Genomic DNA, 19453 nt, shown 5'->3' with positions numbered 1-19453 from the left:
CTGGCTGCAGTTCTTCTAAAAGTGACAGGAGATCTTTACCCTACAGAATCGACTCATGGTCATGGGGGCTGGCAAGCCTGTAATCAGTGGGTCGGGCCCGCCACCGAGCTGAGTTGACCTACGACTCGGCCTTCAGGACCCAGCATCTGGGAATTGTCCCACTGCAGGGCTCTCGGAAGAACGTGTGCACATGGCTGAGAGTGTCGACACTGGCCTTGGCCTTGTGGTCGTGGAGGGAGTGTGGGACGGGGGCAGGAGAGCCGAGGAAGCACGTGCTTTTCCACTGCTGGCTTCATACAGTGAGGGAGTGTGCTTGTCTTCGAGTAGCCGGTCTGAGGCGGGCCATGGACAGTGTCTGAAGTGACCTGTGTCTGCCCCGGCTGGTGTTGGTGCACAGAAGCACTGTCCACGGCGGACCTGAACCTCGTCCTGTGCTGCACCCGCCTCACCGTCTCTGCCACCCGGGAGCCTGGCGCTGCAGTCACTGTGACAGTCACTCCGTCTCCCTGAGGGGTTTCCTCTCTTTTTCCAAGAATGAGGTCTCTCTCCAGGGAATGACCTCTCCTAACAACGTGCTCAAAGAATGTGAAATGAAGCTTCACCATCCTTGCCCCCAGCCACCACTCTGGTAGCATTTTCTCCGAGAAAATGCTTGTTTCTGTTTGTGTGTTCTTTTGGCGGTCACGGGCTTTCAGTGTTCCCTTCCAGCACCCCAACTCAGAGGCATCAGTCCTTCTCCATCCTTGTCCAGCTTTCAGATGCATAGAAAGTGATTGAAAAGTCCATGGCCTGATGAGACGCACCCTAGACTTCGCCTGATGTCATTGCTTTTCAGTAATTTGGGAGGTGGCTGACAGCAGCCTTACCTAATGCGGTACATCTCCTGATCTGACTGCTGTAGCCAAGGGTGGTGATTGTCGACCCGGCTAAAAGGAAATCGTTGCCAGCTGTAGTCTTTTCTCCATCTGTCATGATGTTGCTTTCTGGCCCATTGGTGAGTTTTGTCTTCTAATAATGAGACGCAATCCACGTTGAAGGCTGAGGTTAGTGGCCTTAGCTCGGGATTTGGTTCCCTGTTGAACCAGCACAGAGAAGCAGGTCTAGAACGTGGCAGCATGTGGAGCAGGAGCCCAGACCCTGGGAAGAAACCCCGCACTGAGGCCCCCAGGCCTGTGAGGGCTCTGCCAGGTGGTCGTTCCAGCGGATACTTGCTGTACACCCTTTGAAGCAGCTGCCTGGGGCCCATGGCTGCAGTGCACCTGGCCTGGAGGTCGGCCCCTGGGCAGGTGTCCCTGGACAGAACGCAGCGTGGAAAAACAGCCTTTCTCTACATGGGGTGCAGGTCAGCGTGCAGGGAGCCAGCCGAGCGGAATCGGACACAGGCAGGGGACAGGTGCAGCACGAGCCCCAGCTTGTCTGGGGACCGACCCTTGCAGGACATCGGGGGCACTGCTGGACATACGCCAGTGCTCCCACAGTAGTCAGCACTCTGCCTCCCAGCAACATCCCGGCAACTCCTGGGTTTCGGTGTTACTGCACAGCTCCATTTCGGATATGAAACCTGCCTTTTTTATTAGACGATGCTCTCTTAAGTGTCATTTTCTGTTTTGTCTGTTGCTTGTTTATTGTGACCTAAGTGGCAGCGTCCAGGGCGGGTGGGGATTCTGCCCGCCCGGTCATAACTGCGGTTCTCCATGGCAGGGTCACTGTCCTCACATTACATTACAGTGTTGCTCTTCTGCCGCCCGCAGTGGCTCTGGATTTCCACCATGCTACCTCCTCTCCTTCCCACCTTCTGACTTTTACCGTTGGACATGTTGTCCTTGTGACCCTGTGTGGTCAGTCAGTCTCAGAGCTGAGCACCTCCCTGGTGCTGCTGGTCACCTTTCAAAAGCTGTGACCCAGGGAGAGATCAGTGCTGGGTGTCAGGGGCAGCTCGTCATTTAAGAAACTGGACTACAGGAAAGACAGCTGGTATCAGGAGGGGAGGAAGACTCGTCCACAGTCTGCATTACACAGATGGCACAGCCTTCCTGAGAGTGAAGAGGACATGAAACGCTTGTTACGGCCTAAGAAGCTGAGCTCCTGTCCCAAAGGTACACAGTTCGGATCCCCCGGTTGCTTCGCGGAAGAGTGGGCGCTCTCCTCCCGTGTGATTTACTTCCTCTAAAAGCCCGCTTGAGGGTCAGCTGTTGCTTGTTCAGCTTGACAGCACACAGCAGTCACAGTGCTCTTTAATATACAGGCTCCAGGTCAGCGTCACGAGAACAGAATTTGTCATCCCTGGACGATGTCCTGGTGGCTGGAGAAAAGATGAATGTCAGCAGTTCTGTTTGCCGTGGGTCCACAGTCAATCCCTGTGGTCGCAGCAGTCAGGAATTCACAAGATGTGTGGCATGGAATATCCGCGGATGGACCTCTCCAAAGTGCTAAAGAGCAGTGGTGTCACTCTAAAGACTCAGGTGCACCTGGTCCAAGCCTGGGATTGTCACCTGTGCACCTGAAGGTTGGACAGAGAATAAAGATGACAGAAGAATGGCAGCCTTTGCAGTGTGGTGTTGGAGGAGGACAAACCGGGGTGTGCTGGAGGAACTGCAGCCAGGTGCTCCTCAGAGGCACGCATGCTGGAACTTCACGGGACACACCTTGGACATACTGTCCCCATGTGGGGAAGGTAGAGGTGGCTAGAGACAGTGACAGCAGCAGCGGACTTAGGCACAGCAGACGTTGTAAGAGTGGCTCAGGGTTGGCCGAGACTTTGATGAGCTGCACCTAAGGTCACTGTAAGTTGGAATTGACTCAGGGGCAGTTAGTAACTGCCCTCGGTGGCATAAAGTGTAATGTATCAGGCTGATCCTGAGAGGTTGGCACTTCAGATCCATTGTCCGCTCTGTGGGCAAGAGGCGTTGTCCCCTCGCATAAAGATGACCATCTCAGAAGCCAGCTGGAGGGTCACTCAGAGTCAGAGCAGACTGACAGCAGTGAGCGAGTGACTAGGAGGTTTGGACCTGAGGGTTTTGACTCCCACAATGAGGTCGAGCGACCAGCCTGTGTCTGCAGGTGTCAGCACGTGAGAGTCCAGGGTGGCCACCTGCCCCCAGCCCTCACTGCCCGCACTCACCGTGGGCACCGTCTGTGTGTGCGGTGTGGACGATTCTCCTGAATGTTTTCTGATGGCGAGCCTGACTTGGGAGCCCTGTCACCGTATCCTGTCCACACACTCATGTGACTGAGTCCCACCAATGGGGTCCTGAGCATCTACCCACCCTGAGTCCAGGGGTCAGGCTTGTCATGACCCAGGGAAAAGGGCAGAGACTGTGGTGGTGAGGAGGCAGGGTCGGTGCGCTGCTGTTCACTGCTGTTGCAGCCGCTGCAGAGGACAGTCGTGGGGTCCTGAAATTTAAGCAGTCATGACAGGACTCAGCAGCCCCACTCGCAAGAGACCCCGGTGTCCACGTGTGTCCTGGTGACCCTGTTCGTGGTAACAGAGGAGGCAGAACCCACGTGTCCACCCATGTGTGTCCTGGTGACTCCAGTCATACAACCACAAGGCGCAGAGCCCAGCTGTCCACATATGTTCTGGGGATACCCTTTACATAACCAGAGGGGGTGGAGCCCGAGTGTCCACCCACGTGTGTCCACGTGACACCATTCTCAGTAGCCAGAGGGGGCAGAACCCAGGTGTCTATCCACCTGTGTTCTGCTGACACCGTTCACATCACCAGAGGGGATGGAGCCCAGGTATCCTTCCACAGTGGTACCTGTTCAGCCACCGAGGTGACCTCACTCCGGTGTCCTGGAGAAGAGGGCCTCGCAGACCAGCTCTGGCCCATCCCAAGGGCAAATGGTGCGTGTGAGGACCCCATGCCCAGCACAGGGCTGTTGTCCGAGGGAGAAGCAGTGGCAGGGTCCCCAGCAGTGAGATTCAGGTGTCCGTCCCTGGTCATACCTCACAGATGCTGTTAACTTGGATCCCCTGGACTCCCAGCATGCTGCTGGGCCTTCATCTCACGTGGAGCTGAGAGAGTAGTTCTGGGCTGTTCCATCACTCTGAAAGGAAATTCAGTCACTTCCCAGCCCCTTGTCCTTGGCTCCCGTGGGGTGTCTGTGGGCTTGACTTCCTGCATTTCACTCAAGGGACCTCACAGTCTGATGGGGCTCGCTTCTCAGTTGGGAACATTCTCACCCTCCCAGGCAAAATACATCTCGCAGTGCATTGATGAGATCAAGCAAGAACTAAAGCAAGACAACATCGCTGTCAAAGCCAACGCCGTGTGCAAGCTGACCTATGTAAGTACCTCACGTCTGTGTGGTCCCAGGGGGCTGAACCTCTGTACAGGCTCACTCCCGTTCTCGGCAGTGGGGTTCACGCCTCCCCTGTGTTCTCACCTGTCTGTCAGGCCTCAGCACCCTTCAGTGTTCACTCCCGCACTCTGCAGTGGGGTTCACGTCTCCCTGTGCTCTCACCTGTCAGGCCTCAGCACCCCCCATGCACAGGCTTGCTCTCTGCAGTGTGGGTTCCTATCTGCCCTATGTTCTCGCCTGTGAACAGGACTGAATCCCCTCAGATGTGTGCTAGGTGAGGTTGGTTGTGGACAGACTTGCTTCGAGAGCTGATGCTTTGGTGCCCTGTCCCCTCCCAGTTACAGATGCTGGGCTATGACATCAGCTGGGCCGCCTTCAACATCATTGAAGTGATGAGCGCCTCCAAGTTCACCTTCAAGGTGAGCTCATGGTCTGGGTATTTGTCGATGCTGTGTGGTCATGGGATGTAGAGAGTTGGCGGGGGTGGGACGGGGTACTGGAGAAGCTCCTTCCTGCATGAGGTGAGAAGTGACTCCCTGTGACCAGCCAGTCAGTGAGAAGAATGATTGTTGGTTTAGGACTTAAAAGCAAAACCAAGCCTCAGACAGGACATTCAGGGGAAGATGCTGCATGCTGGGGACTCCTTCCCGCTGGGCTCTTGGCCACTCCTGGGGCCTGTTCCCAGCCCCTCCCTTCGCCGTGAGAGCAGCAGAAGCTTCCAGAGCTGGGCGGGGTGCCCCGGGTGGCAGGCTGAGCTGCTCGGCCGGCCTCACGTCTCTGTGTGTGTGTCTGGCAGCGGATCGGGTACCTGGCCGCCTCGCAGTGCTTCCATGAGGGCACAGATGTCATCATGCTGACCACCAACCAGATCCGAAAGGTGAGCCTGTGCCCCACGGAGCCCACAGGCCCTCCGGCCATCCTGCACCTCTTCTGCTTGCCGGTGGCCTAAGAAGCGTGTCATTCTCCCAGGGAGCAGGGCCACCTGGGCAGGCTCTGTCCCCTGCTGTCTCCTGTCGAGCCACACACTGGGAACGCCCCTGACGGGCTCTCCCTGCTGCAAACCTTTGTTCCCAGGCGTCCTGGGAGGCTCCTGCAGTGCCTGCTGCTCCCTGGGGTTCCCTGTCAGTGGCTCAGCTGTCTGTGCTGTGGCCCCACCATGTTCCATGTTTGGCCTGGGAGTACGCAGGCCTTGAACACCTGTCTGGTGGCTCTTGGGGCAGGGATAAGGGTTCCGGGGGTTGGGTTTTGGTAGGACTGTAGGGGTGAGGACTGGCCGCTGTCCGTCTCCTCGGGCAGTGGAGGAGTGGATGTCTTCCGTGGACTGAGCTCCTGGGGCAAGGCTCGTGGGCCTTGGCCACTTTCCGTGAGGGTGGCGGGTGCTGGGCGCTCTCACGGAGCTGCACCACGGCCTCCTTAGGCTTCATCCCTAGGAGCGAATCACCGAGCTCTTCCTTGGAGCCACTTGGTGTGTTGGAACTACTCACCTTTCCCTGGCAGCTGAGAGCATAACCATTGACCACAGGGCCCCAAGCATCGTGGGGAGAGCCCTCGAGTGGTGGCCGTCCCAGGAGGGGGTCCCGTGGGGCTGTGAGAGTTGTGTCCTCTGTTGTGAGCAGGGTCACCACGCAGCCTGTGTCCCTGGGCCCAGTGTTCCTGGACCAAGGCTTGTGCCTGTGTGCGGAACAGCCCCCTCTGAGCTGGGCGCTCAAGCCCATTCTCCGTGGAACTTCCTGTCCCTCCAGGTGTGGTGGTCACCTGTCCCAAGCACACCTGTCCTTGGTCGTCTCTGGGAGACAGAGCACAGACCCAGCTGGGACTCGGTGCTGAGTCCTGGTGGGTGGGCTTGTTGTTCCTCATCACTGAGAGCCCTGGCGAGGGGGCCGCAGCTGCACTGTGATGGCTGTGGGGTGGTCGCGGGCAGTGGGGCCACGCACCCCAGCCCGGCTGCCCGACCCCGCCTCTCACCTTACAGGACCTGAGCAGCCCCAGCCAGTGTGACACTGGAGGCTGTGGGGTGTGGGGTCCACGCACCCCAGCCCGGCTGCCCCTTGACCTCTCCTCCTCGCCTTGCAGGACCTGAGCAGCCCCAGCCAGTACGACACTGGAGTTGCGCTGACTGGTTTGTCCTGTTTTGTCACCCCAGATCTGGCCAGAGACCTGGCTAACGACATCATGACACTGGTGAGTTTCCGAGCACGTCCGGAGCCTGGCCTTTGCCACGTGGATGTGGCCTGAGCTCCTGACACATAACAGGCCCAGGTTGGGGTACCCACTGGGCTCGCTGGGTCTCCAGGCACATGGGCTTGGGTGTTCACGCTCATGTCTCTGAGGCCCTCTTGCACGGCTGGAAGGAGGCAGGGACACACTTTTGGAGTTGGCTCCCCGCACGGCGTGGGGGTGGGCGGCCGGTGACCCATTTAGCTGTCCTGATCCACTCTCCCCAAGCCCAAGGCCTTGTATTTTTCACTGTCCACCTGGGTTTTACCACGGAGGCTGGTGAGCTGGCTGTGTGACCCGTTTCCTCCTGGTTTCTCTGGGGAAGCCAGTAGGGCAGCCAGAAGCTCGGCCTGGCCCTGTTCTCACAGGACCCTCTGCTGTTGGGAATCTAGAACCCTGGGAGTCGGGCCTCCACAGACCTCTGCTGAGTGTCCGGCTTCATGCCTGCTGGCTGAGAGGACCGCTTCCATTTCACTGGAGAAGCAGCACTTCCTCCAAGGGGCCAAGGTTCAGAGGGGGACTGTGCCTCTCAAGTGAGAGAGTGAAGAGGGACACAGTCTCCTGTTGAGCCTGGTGACCACGGCCTGCAGCCTGGATGCTGGGTGGCCTCAGGGCTCCATCACCCAGAAGAGTTTCATTGACTAAGGCCAGGCGCTGGCAGACCTCACTTAGATTCCTGATTTAGGGCAGCTGACTTTGGTCTCTAGGCTTTGTCAGAGTGGACAGGTATCAGCTGTTGTAAGTGAAGTCTACTGGGATATGGCATTGCCTGTGTGTTTGTGGTGGTTTCCTGCAGTAGTGGCCAGGCTCCGTGCTGCGCCCTTCAGGGGTGTGGACTGGAGAGCTGAGAGGCCTAGGCGCAGTTGGCAGGGTCCCCGCAGTGAATGTGGATTTCAGATGGGTGGGGAGCTATGGGTTCAGTTCTTAGGAGAGAGTGAGCCCCCTCACCCAGCTGACACCCGCAGGCCCTAACAGGAGAGGACTGCCCAGCTGGGTGGTGTGCCCTGTGGGAAGCCCTGGAGTCACCATCAGGTGCAGGGCAGGGACACACAGGCCGGGCCCATGTGTGGTCACCTGCACGGCCTAGAGGCCAGGGGCTTGTACTGACAGGTGGCCGCATTTTCCACCAAGATCCTCCACACAGGCACCCCCACTCCTGGTGGGCTGTGATTGGGGTTCCAGGAATAGACAGGATGGGTTGAGGCCCTCATTCACGGCACACATGACTTCAGGCTGCCGCAGGCCCTGGTTAGTGACTGTGGCTGATGGACAGTGGCTGGAGCCGGGCTCCCGGCACAGGGGGAGTGGGAGAAGGGCCCCGCCCACGGGTGGGATGGGACTTGGCATGGCAGCAGGGCTGGTCACACACTGAGCCTCTTTTGCCCCACAGATGTCGCACACCAAGCCCTACATCCGGAAGAAGGCTGTGCTGATCATGTACAAGGTCTTCCTCAAGTACCCCGAGTCGCTGCGGCCTGCCTTCCCACGCCTGAAGGAGAAGCTGGAGGACCCCGACCCTGGTGTGTGGACTGGGGGGACGCGGGTATGACGGGTGCCCTGAGGTGAAGTCCTGCAGAGGCTTGGAACTGGTAGCAGCGCCAGGCTCAGAGTTGAAGTTGCTGGTTGGCCACTGTGAAGATGGGTTAGGATGAACATTTCAGGAATGGACAAAGATAGTGGGGATCACAGGAGCCCACCTGCCTTGAGCTCCTCACTCGGGTCTGGGTACAGCAGCGGGGGTACTTGCCTGCCCTTCACCCCTTCACAGAGCCCAGATCCTAGGTGAGGGGCCTGCCCTCTCTGAGCTCCCCACTTTGGCCTGGACATGGCAGGTGGGGGAACTTGGCTGCCCTCCCTGCATATCTGCCCTCAGCTTCCCTCATAGACCTGGTGTGCCAGTCGGGGGCGGGAACCCACCTGCCCTCAGTGACCCCTCCCCCACGGATTTGGGCATAGCAGGTGAGGAGAAGATTCCCCCCTGCCCTCACCCCCCTCACAGATGCAGCATGGCGGGGGGAATCCCGAGTTCTGTTCTGGGAAAGGAGTTTCCCGAGCTCTCTGTGTCCGCGTTACTGTCTACTGAAGACACGGGGAATTGACGTGGAGTGAGGCTGACATGGCATTCAGCAGCCCCGGCTGGTGGCTGAGCCCCGGGTTTTTGTGAGTTGGCAGGGCCAGGCTGACTGTGGCTGGTAACAGAGCTGAGGGTGGCGGGGCCGATGGGGCTGGCTCCACGCGCTGCTGGACAGGGCCCCTCCGCGGCTCCAGGGCCGCCTCGTAGATCTTTCCAGAGTGAACCTCCGGCACGGTGGCCACCACACGTGGCGGTCCCGCTCTTGAAGGTGTGGAGCCTGTTTCCCTGGGCAGCTGCATTTCCCTTTTCATTTCCTGGGAGCTAACTCACATTTAAGTGGCCTCTGGAACTGAGGCTCTTACGTCGAGTGGGGACGCTCTGCACCATACATCACAGCACTGGTGCCTCTCCTAGACCCTGGGGTGGAGTAAACAGCAGGCGCTCAGCTCAGGTAGGGGTGGTGGGTCTGGAGCCTGGGTGTGGTTCTGTGTGTGGAGGTGCCTCTTCTAGAAGAGCGTAGTGTTGGCAGAGCCCCGAGTCCCAGCCCCCCATCCACCCGGGCAGTGGTCTCAGCCTGGGTCAGCAGATGCTTCCGGAGGTCTCTGTGGGCAGGAACCCATCCTGGTGCTACGGCTCTGAGCTGACCTCATGGCCCCCTTCTCCCCAGAGAGGTGTAGGATTGGGGCATGCATGTGTCCTTCCACCACTGACTGGAGGTGTCGGGGTGGGGCCTTGTTCCTGGTCCTCTGTGACCAAGCAGCTTGTCAAGGCGAGATTGTCCTCAGAGTTGGGGCTCCAGGAGAGGCTGTTTCCAGGTGCCCCCGCAGGCAGGCAGGCAGGCGCTTGCCACCAGACCTTGACCCCGCCCGTCCCAGATCCCATCCCGAGGGGCTCTGCACACCAACCAGAGAGCTGCCCTTTCTCCAAGCAGCTTGTCTGACGATTCATATTTCACAAATTTTGAGATAATTCAGAAGTGCAGAGAAGTCAGGGAGGTCTAGTGGAGTGAGTCTTGATGCCCTGGAGTTGCCTGGTGCCTCCACTGCGCCCGCGGGTTCAGCCTGTGTCAGGGTTCTGCCGGGGCGGGGGGGAGCCCCGGAGCTATGGAGGCTGCAGGTGAAGCCTGCCATTCTCTGACGTGTCTGAGTTCTGATTTGTTTGTGTGAAAATGAGCTCCGGTACGTGTGTCTCATTTTACAAGTTCTGGTTTGTTGGGGAGCCTGAGGTAGCCTAGTGATGGGTTAACACTGTCAACCTAAAGGCAGGTGGTTCGAATCCACCAGCAGTTCCCTGGGAGAAAGATGGGCAGTCTCCTCCCATGCAGCTTACAGCCTCTGACAAACCTGCCAGAGGGTCGGTCCACCGGGAGTCGTGAGTTGGTGCTGATGTCACGGCCTGTGAGGGGCACTCTCTGGTCACATCCAGAGGGAGCTGCAGTGCTGACCCCAAGGCCACATCGCTCTGGTGGTTCACATCCACCAGTCCCTTTGAGGGAGAAAGATGGGCATCCTCTTCCTGTGTGATTTACAGCCTTGGAGACCTGCTAGAGGTCAGCAGGGAGTCACTGTTGACTTAGTGGGAATGAACTTGAGCTTGAGTTTGTTATGATGGACTTTTTGTGGGAGTTGTCTCAGATTTGACTGTTGAGCTGTCTTCATGTCCTAAGCTGCTGCAGTTCAGTCCCAGAAATGGGGTGCACTGTCCCATCTTGGGGCCACTCACCTATATTCAGGATGCGGGCTGCTGCCAGCCAGGGGTTCATACATCCAAAATCAGAGTGCACTGTCCCAGCCCGGGGGTCACACGCCCACACTCAGGGTGCATCGTCCCAGCCCGGGGGTCACATGCCCACACTCAGGGTGCATCGTCCCAGCCCGGGGGTCACATGTCCACACTCAGGGTGCACTGTCCCAGCCCGGGGGTCACATGTTCACACTCAGGGTGCACTGTCCCAGCCCGGGGGGGTCACATGTCTACACTCGGGGTGCACTGTCCCATCCCGGGGGTCACACGCCCACACTCAGGGTGCATAGTCCCAGCCTGGGGGTCACACGTCCACACTCGGGGTGCACTGTCCCAGCCCGGGGGTCACACGCCCACACTCACGGTGCAGGCTACTGCATTCTGCTAAGGCTCTTGAAGTGGGGCCTTCCTTACCTCTTCCAGGTTTGAGGCCACTTCATTCTCTGCCACTGTCCTTAGGTGGCCTGCTGTCTTTGTCCCCCTGTGATTGTGAGGGCATGTCAGTCATACAGTCAGGTCTCCCCTAGTTCCCTGTGAGCACCTGTGAACAGACCCTGTCTCAGAGACTTTCTCAAGTAGGTCATCTGCACAGGTACTGCGGGTAAGATTCAGCTAGTAATTTTTTTTTTACTCTTTTTATTTTTTTAATTTTACTTTATTCATTTTAATGAACATTTACAGAGATTTTGAATTTCCATTCATTCATTGTTGTGTTTTTCTCCCAGCACCCCCCCCCCAAGTTCACCCCTCTCTTCAAAAAGCAAAAGAAATACTCCATTGGTATACAATCCCCCATACACACACACACACACCCCGCCCTGAGTGCACTCCACTATGCAACCTTCATTCTGGACTCTTGTGAGTAATTTTAAGGGACACAGTTAAACCAGTGACAGGTTCCCTTCAGGTGGGTCTACCTGTGTGACACCTGGCTGTTTTCTGAGTCCCTCCCTTCCTGCTTGCCCTTCCTACTCCCCCTGTGCTGAGCTTCTGTCTCTGCTTCAGCTTCTCTCTCAAATGTGCTGGCGAGACCCCAGATCTCATGGACAAGGTGGGGGGACCTGCAGACCTTGGACTTGATGTTGGGAACCAAGGGCTGTGATTTGATGATAGTGGGACCCCAGGTCTTAAGGACATGATGGAATGATACTAAATCTCTGTGACTCCATGAGGGGGGACCTTGGACCCCAGAACATGCTGGTCTGGTGTCCTAGAACCCTCAGATACCTTAGTGGGGTGGCGCTGGATTCTCTAGATGGAAAGGGTATTTAAACAGGACAGTCAGGGTGCAGACGCTACTAACAGGGACGTGTCCTGCTCCACAGGTGTCCAGTCAGCAGCCGTCAACGTCATCTGTGAGCTTGCCAGGCGCAACCCCAAAAACTACCTGTCCCTCGCCCCGCTCTTCTTTAAGCTCATGACCTCGTCAACCAACAACTGGGTCCTCATCAAAATCATCAAACTGGCAAGTACCCCTTCCCCAGTGACCTGTCCTTGTTTCATTACTGTCCATGCTTAGCCAGCGAGGGGTACGGCTCCATGCGCATGACATCCAACACGCATCCTGTCACACACAGCCCCGCGCATCACGTCCCAAATGTATCACGACACAGCCCTGCACATCACGTCACGCACAGCCCCACGTTACGTCAACACACAGCCAACACATGTCATGCACAGCCCCGCGCATCACATCACACACAGCCAACGCATCACGTCACACAGCCCCGCTCATCACGTCATGCACAGCCCCGCATCACGTCACACAGCCCCTCACATCACATTGCACACAGCCAATGCATCACGTCCCAAATGTATCACGACACACAGCCCTGCACATCATGTCACATAGCCCTGCACATCACGTCACGTACAGCCAATGCATCACGTCACGCACAGCCCCATGTTACGTCAACACACAGCCAACACATGTCATGCACACCCCCGCGCATCACATCACACACAGCCAACGCATCACGTCACACAGCCCCGCTCATCACGTCATGCACAGCCAACGCATCGTGTCACATAGCCCCGCATCACGTCACGCACAGCCCCACATCACGTCACGCACAGCCAACGCATCACGTCACACACAGGCAACGCATCATGTCTCGCACAGCCACACATCACATGACAGCCACCGATACCACATCACGCATAGCCACGCGCATCACATTACCTCACGCACGGCCCTGTGATGGAGCCACATTAGCAGGTCCAGAATTGTGTTTTTCTCTGGCTCAGTGCTGCGTGTTCCTATGTGTGGAAGGACCATGCTGTTTCTTCACATCGGTGGATGGGGATGTGGGTCTTGCGCTCGTGGGTCCGTGGGAGGCTTGCTGAGTTGGCTGAGCTCTCAGGGCCCCTGCTGCCGGCTGACATGACGTGCTGTCATCCTGCAGTTTGGTGCTCTCACTCCATTAGAACCACGGCTGGGCAAGAAGCTGATTGAGCCCCTCACCAACCTGATCCACAGGTGAGCGCTCCTGCCCGGTGCAGCATGGAGCACCCCTTGGTGCAGAGTAGGGGAGCAGTGGGGGGCCAGACCATGGAGAAGTGGGTAGCCATCTTAATGCTGGCCGTTGGTGTCTTGTTGGAGGCCAGCGTCCACCCTCTGGAGCCTGAGCCCTTTGGGGCGTTCAGAATGTAGGCATTGTGGGCAGCAGGAACAGGAAAGCATAGCCTTCTGCAACTCCCAGGGCTGCTGCGGGCCTGTTCCTGCGGTGCCAGTGGCCCCCCGGGATGAGGTGGGCTCCCGACATACCCTTCATCTCAGGGCTAGGGAGGGGCACCCAAGTCACAGAGCCCTCATAACCCCCAAGTGTTAGGACACACATTCTCCACTTGCAGGTGGGACCACAGTGGAGGGTGTGGGGTCCTTGTGTGATGGGGAGAACCCGTGTCAAAGGCTGACCCAGTGAAAGCTTCAGTCGTCATATGTGGGGACATGGGGACCTGGGCTGCACGCAGAGACCTGGTGAAGGTCTTGGTCCTGTCCTCACACTCGAGGACAAGGGGACATGGGCTGCACGCAGACACCTGGTGAAGGTCTCAGTCCTCACTTCTGTCTTCTTCACTAGCACGTCTGCCATGTCTCTGCTCTATGAGTGTGTGAACACGGTGATTGCAGGTAAGAACTCGGGTCATCTCTTAGGGTGGTGCCGGTGGGAGCGCTGAGGGCAGGAGGCTGGGACAGCAGGCTGAGTGCATCAGGGGGCAGCAGGCTGGGGGCAGGAGGCTGAGTGCAACCGGCTGGGGACAGCAGGCTTAAGGGCAGCCGGCTGAGAGCATCAGGGGGCAGCAGGCTGAGGGGCAACAGGCTCAGTGCACCAGGGGCAGCAGGCTGAGGACACCTGGCTGAGGACATCAGGGGGCAGCAGGCTGAGGGCAGCAGGCTGGGAGGCGGCCTGGGGGCAGCAGCCTGGGGGCCATGGCGAGTGTGGGGAGTGCTGAACCCAGCATCAGGGTGAAGTGCTCGTGGTGTCCCGCTGTTCGATTGGCCTGCTCCGGGTTCTCCCGTCCCCTGCGCGCTCACACGGTATTCTGAGTGGCACTCAGAGCAGGCCTTTCTGTCCTCCATCCACACCCACCACCCCAGCCCTGAGCTTACTGAAGGCCTGTGGACACTCCTTACCCATAGTCAGCTGCAGACCTTTGCAGGATTGACGGTGTCCTGAGGATGTTAGTACAGGTGGGTGGAGGTGAAGACAGGGCTGGAGTTCATAGGAGGCCCTGGAGGTCAGGGACCTGCACAGCGGAGGGTGCAGCCTCCCCCTCCCCTCGCTGACCTGGGCAGCTTGAGCACAGTGACTTGGCTGCTGTCACATGCACTGCGGGTGGCTCTCACCTTAGGGAGCACCTAAGCAACTAAGCTGGCTGACAACTTGTTCCCATAGCGCTAGGGAAAAGGCTTTGTGAGTGTCAGCTTTTCCTGCTCAGGTTTTGGGTACGATATTCTCTCTCTCCCTTTTTTTTTTTTTTTAAATAACCGGTACCAATAACCTCCTCCATTTCTGAAACTGAGGAGGACCTGAAGCGCTTGCTGCAGAGGGTCAAGGACTGCAGTCTTCAACATGGATTGAAGCTCAACATCAAGAGGACAGAGATTCTCACCACTGGGCCAATTGGCAGCATCATGATAGATGGAGAAGAGTTTGAGATTATTAACCATTTCAACTTTCTTGAATTCACTTTTGGCACCAGCAGTCAGGAAATCAAGACAAGTGCTCTGGGAAAGTCTGCGGTCAGAGACGTCTCCAGAGTGCTGAAGAACAACGTTCTCAGTGTAGAGACTGACGTCCTCCTGATCCAGTCCATGGATCACAATTATTGGCTCCGTATCAGAGAACTGAACGTTGACTAAGGATGACAGAAGAATTGATACCTTCTATTTGTGATTCTGGAGAAGAGTTCTGAACATAACCCTAACCCTAACCCTAATCCGTGGGCCCCCGTGGGGCTGTGTTGGGCTGTCTTGGGCGAGTTTCTCCTTGTTTGTTCTTGTTGTTTTTGATTTTTTTTTGTTTGTGTGTGTGTGTGTGTGTGTGTACCATCAAATCAGATCTGACTGGTACAGGAGGAGATTGCCCCCTTCTTCTCCAGCAGAGCAACTGGTAGATTTGAACCACGTACCTCTGGGACTGCAGTGCAGCGTCTTGCCACTAGGCCACCAGAGCTCCCTGGAGGCTAGGATTCTTAAGGTCCATCTCACAAACTTTGGGCCCATGGCCATGAACGACGGGTCCTTGGACAAGGACATCATGCTTGGAAGGGTGGAAGGACAGCAGGGAGACGGAGAGCCTGAATGAGGTGGATTGGTACGGCAGGTGTGTCCGAGTCAGTGAGACTGGTACATAGGGTTGCTATGAGTGGCAGGTGACTTGATGGCACATAATAACCACCAATTTTTACCTCTGTGTGTGTCTGTGTGTGCACATTAGAAACATTAATAACATTAGAAACATTGTTAAATGTCGTCTTCCCCAGCCCACCCTGCAGTACATCCCTACTGGAGTGTGCTGTCATACTTACAATGCCTAATCATACGTTCTTTGGGACAGTTCCCTGCTCATCCGTTCCAGTGCAGTGCTCATCTGTCCACTCTTTCCCATTCTCTCGCCAACCCCCAGCCCCTCAGGTCCGTCCTGTTATATAGCAGCGGTGTTAGGCAGCATTTGTCCTTTTGTTACTGAGCTATTTCACGCAGCATACTGTCCTAGGCTCCCCCTCGTTGCGTACTGTTTTATGGGTCTTTGGTTTTGAATACTATGTAATATTCCATTGTTTGACTGTACCTTTGCTTTTCTGAGGTGAGATTCTTTTGACACGGAGTTCTGGTGACCTAGTGTGTAAGGCATTGTACTGTGAACACAAAGGCAGGTGGTTCTAATCCGCTAGCTTCTTCATGGGAAAAACGTAGACACTCACCTCTTGTGTAGTTTACAGCCTCTGACAACGCACCGAGGGTGGGCTGGGAGCCAGTTCCAGCTCCACAACCTCAAGTTTGAGTTTGTTTCTCTTATGACACATGCTTTAAGCTTCTCTTTTTGTCTTCTTGATGTTAAGATGTAATCCACATAAAAGGTTGTCGTTTATGATCTTTTCCCGTAAGTTTCAAGCAAAAGTTGTGTCATTTGCATAGTGCAGGTTGTTAAGTCTTCCTCCAATCCTGATGCCACATTCTTTTTCATAGAGTCTAACTTCTTGAATGATTTCCTCAGCGTGCAGATGGAATAGATAAAGCGAAAGGATTTAACTCTGATGCACACCTTTCTGGACTTTAAGCCATGAAGTGCTTCCTTGTTCTCCAAAAGCTGCTTGGTTGACTAGAAAAAGATGTTGACAGAGAACTGCCAGAAGAGGCCATGACACCACTGGTATCATTGCTAATGCCAGCTGGACGCCACCGAAAAGAGAGTACTGGACGAACGTCTGAGCTTTATTGACTGTGCGAAGGCATCTGTGTGGATCTTTACAGATTAAGACTGACATTAGCAGAATGGGCATCTCCCAACACTTCAGCGTCCTCCTGTGAGGCCTGCACACCTACCCCAAGAAGCTGTTGTCTACAGAGCAGGGAAGCACAGCGTGGTTTAAAATGAAGACGCATGTGTCAGGCTTGTGTTCTCTTTCCACACCTCTTCCGTCTGCCTGCTGGCAGAGCGTTCGAGAGGTGGCACCAGGATTGGAGGAAGACTCACCAATAACCTGTGTTACACAGATGACACAGCCCTGGCGGCTGAAAGCGAGGCAGACTTGAAACACTTGCTGCAAAAGATCAACGACCACAGCCTTCTCCATTTTAGATGAAATCTGAACATCAGGAAAACAACAGTTTTCCCCAGTGGACTGACGGGCAACGTCATGATAGATGGAGAGATTGGACCCACCATCGACATCAGGAGCCGTGCCGCGCTGGGAAAGTCAGGGCCCTCTCCATGTTCTGAGGAGCAGTGATGTCACTGAGACTCTTACACTGACCGCGTGTCCATTGCAGTAGTACTGGGCCCCAAAGGGTGTTCTTGGGTGGATTTGAACTGCCAGCTGTTTGCCTCAGAGTCCAGCCTTAACTGCACCACCTCTGGCTCGGCGGCAGTTCAGTCTCTCCTCCCTCTTACTGACCGAGGGAATGTCCGTGATTGGTTCCTCCTAGTGGTGGGAGCAGTGGCTCTAACCTGACCTTGTCTGTTTCAGTCCTCATCTCCCTGTCCTCTGGCATGCCCAACCACAGCGCCAGCATCCAGGTATGAGACCCCCACCAGGCCATGAGCATCTGCAGGGCCCTCCCTGCCTGCCTGCCCCCTGCCTAGTGTTTCCTCCCCTGCTGCCCCATCACTAGCCTGATGGATGGACGTGACCATCCTACCTGCCCTTTGTCTCTAAGTTTACATTCTTGTCCCAGGTGTAGAGGGCAGCTCGCCCATAGCCACATAGCTGTTCCTGAGCCCGTACTGCACACAGCACCCCATGTCCTTCCTCCCAGGCTGAAGGGCGGTCAGGTCGCCTGGGGCAGGGTGACCTCAGACTAGTCAGCTCAGGCCTAGTGCTCTCCTCTGCCTTCTTTTTCAGCTTTGTGTCCAGAAGTTGAGGATATTGATAGAAGATTCCGACCAGAACTGTAAGCCCTCTGCCCCCATCCCAGGTTCTCTGGCTCTTGAGTCCCAGGTCTCTTCGCAATCATGGCCTTTTCAATATAAAGAGAAAGTTAGGGGGAAATTGCTGTCCACACCCACAGTGACCCACCACACCCGAGGTTACCTGGCAGTCAGCCCGGACGATCCCCACGCCCACAGCCAGCCAGCATTCAAGGATGCTCCCCGGGCCCCAGTTCTGACCTCTGTTGAAGGGATTCTTGCTCAGGGAAACCTTCCTTGCTCCCGTATGGACATGTCGAGGTCACACAGCACAGATCTCTGCATGTGGAGCAGGCTGACCACCGTTTCCTGTCCGGGCAGTGGAGCCCTGATGGTTTCTCACCCCTCCAGGGAACAGGCTGACCGCTGCACAGATGGCCATGTCCTGCGGTGGGATTTGGTCCGAGGACTAGAGTAGTGCACTCCCTAAGGAGCTGTGTTGGACCCGTGCAGCTTTATGCCTCTGGCGGGTCAAATCCCCCAGTGATTCCATGGGAGGGGGCTGGGCAGCCTCGTTCCATGTCGTTACAGCCCCAGAACGAGCAGCCCCGCGGCAGGGCGGCCCGAAGCTGGTGCAGGCCTTGGCCCACTGAGGGGAGTGGAGTTTGCCCACCCGTCGGAGAGCTGAATCTGTGCCACATGCTCAGCCCTTCCCAGGCCAGGCTGCCCAGGAGAGCTTGGGTTCTGAAACCTGGCTGCATGCTGGGCTGGGCGCTGTGCTGTGGTTCTGTCGCCCTGGACTCAGTGGGCACTTGGTCTCTCATCTTCCACTGCCCTCTGTCCTATATGAGCTGGCTTGGGCTGGCAGCGGAGGGGACACACGGACTCAGCCTAGAGAAGACGCCTGAGCGGCCCACAGTGCCTGTGGGGTCTGCGTCTCTCCTGATGGCATTCCTTACTGGGCCGGGGGGAAGACGTGCTCATGCCGCATGCATGTGGCCCATTGCCCTGGGTGACAGCTGCGGAGGACACCGCTCAGGACACCACCCAGGGCCCCTGGCTTGGGAGGTTTTCGGTCATGCAGTCCTCTCCCCCGGACCCCATTCTCCCAGCATTCCTCTCAAGGCCCTTGGTGCCCCTGGGCCCAGGGTATGTGCCTCAAGTCCATGGGCTAAGAGCCCTCCTCACCTGCGTAGAGCCTGTCCTGAGAGCCAGGTGGGGGTGCTGGAGGGAGGCCCTAGACAAGGCCTTCAGCCTTGTCAAGGTCACAGTGGACACCAGGCTGGGCACCAGGCAGCCTTGTCCGTCTCCCCACAGTGAAGTACCTGGGCCTACTGGCCATGTCCAAGATCCTGAAGACCCACCCCAAGTCCGTGCAGTCACACAAAGACCTCATCCTGCAGTGCCTGGACGACAAGGACGAGTCCATCCGCCTTCGCGCCCTCGACCTGCTCTACGGCATGGTGTGTCCTGCCCCCTTCCCGCTCTGTGCTGCGGTCGGTGTGTGCCCCCAGGCCAGCGGCTGACAGTCCGGCCAGCCCGGGTGGGTCTGGGCCTGGGTCCAGGTTCCTGGAGCAGAGAGGCACTGATGTGCCGTCTGCCTGTCTGGGCTTTCTGACTGACTGCTGCAGCGATGCGCTGGTTCCCATCGCTCCGTAAATCCTGCTCTGTGTCCCATGAATCTGCCTCGGGGAGTCGGCTCGGGCGCTCCGAGACCCTGCAGGTCCGCAGCTCGGCTCCGTCTGCCTCGACTCCAACCCCAGTGTGTGTCCCAGCTCTGCTTACTCACACAGCCTCACCCCACAGGTATCCAAGAAGAACCTGATGGAGATTGTGAAGAAACTGATGACCCACGTGGACAAGGCTGAGGGCACCACCTACCGAGACGAGCTCCTCACCAAAATCATCGACATCTGCAGCCAGTCCAACTACCAGTACATCACCAACTTCGAGTGGTGCGATACCTTCACTCTGCACGTAGTCAGTCCAGCTCCCAGCCCGTCGCCGCACGTAGTCAGTCCAGCTCCCAGCCCGTCGC

At 57.0% G+C, this 19453-nt stretch overlaps 1 protein-coding gene across 2 annotated transcripts in view; it reads left to right on the top strand.

Moving 5' to 3' along the window:
* The window catches only part of AP3D1 (adaptor-related protein complex 3, delta 1 subunit), a 45493-nt gene that overhangs the window by 11083 nt on the left and 14957 nt on the right, over positions 1–19453 (top strand). For both annotated transcript variants that reach the window (XM_006897927.1, XM_006897926.1), the window contains exons 2-13: positions 4195–4290; positions 4644–4724; positions 5102–5182; positions 6379–6486; positions 7913–8042; positions 11665–11804; positions 12745–12818; positions 13423–13472; positions 17036–17085; positions 17411–17459; positions 18733–18878; positions 19222–19370. In XM_006897927.1, the coding sequence (XP_006897989.1) occupies positions 4195–4290; positions 4644–4724; positions 5102–5182; positions 6379–6486; positions 7913–8042; positions 11665–11804; positions 12745–12818; positions 13423–13472; positions 17036–17085; positions 17411–17459; positions 18733–18878; positions 19222–19370 (1154 nt within the window). The remainder of the gene's footprint in view (positions 1–4194; positions 4291–4643; positions 4725–5101; positions 5183–6378; positions 6487–7912; positions 8043–11664; positions 11805–12744; positions 12819–13422; positions 13473–17035; positions 17086–17410; positions 17460–18732; positions 18879–19221; positions 19371–19453) is intronic.

Source organism: Elephantulus edwardii, unplaced genomic scaffold, assembly GCF_000299155.1.
Source record: "Elephantulus edwardii isolate Elephantulus edwardi_28Jun2011 unplaced genomic scaffold, EleEdw1.0 scaffold00217, whole genome shotgun sequence".
Classification (NCBI taxonomy): Eukaryota; Metazoa; Chordata; class Mammalia; order Macroscelidea; family Macroscelididae; genus Elephantulus; species Elephantulus edwardii.
Note: the sequence above shows the minus strand (reverse complement) of the source record. Positions and strands in the feature narration are given on the sequence as shown.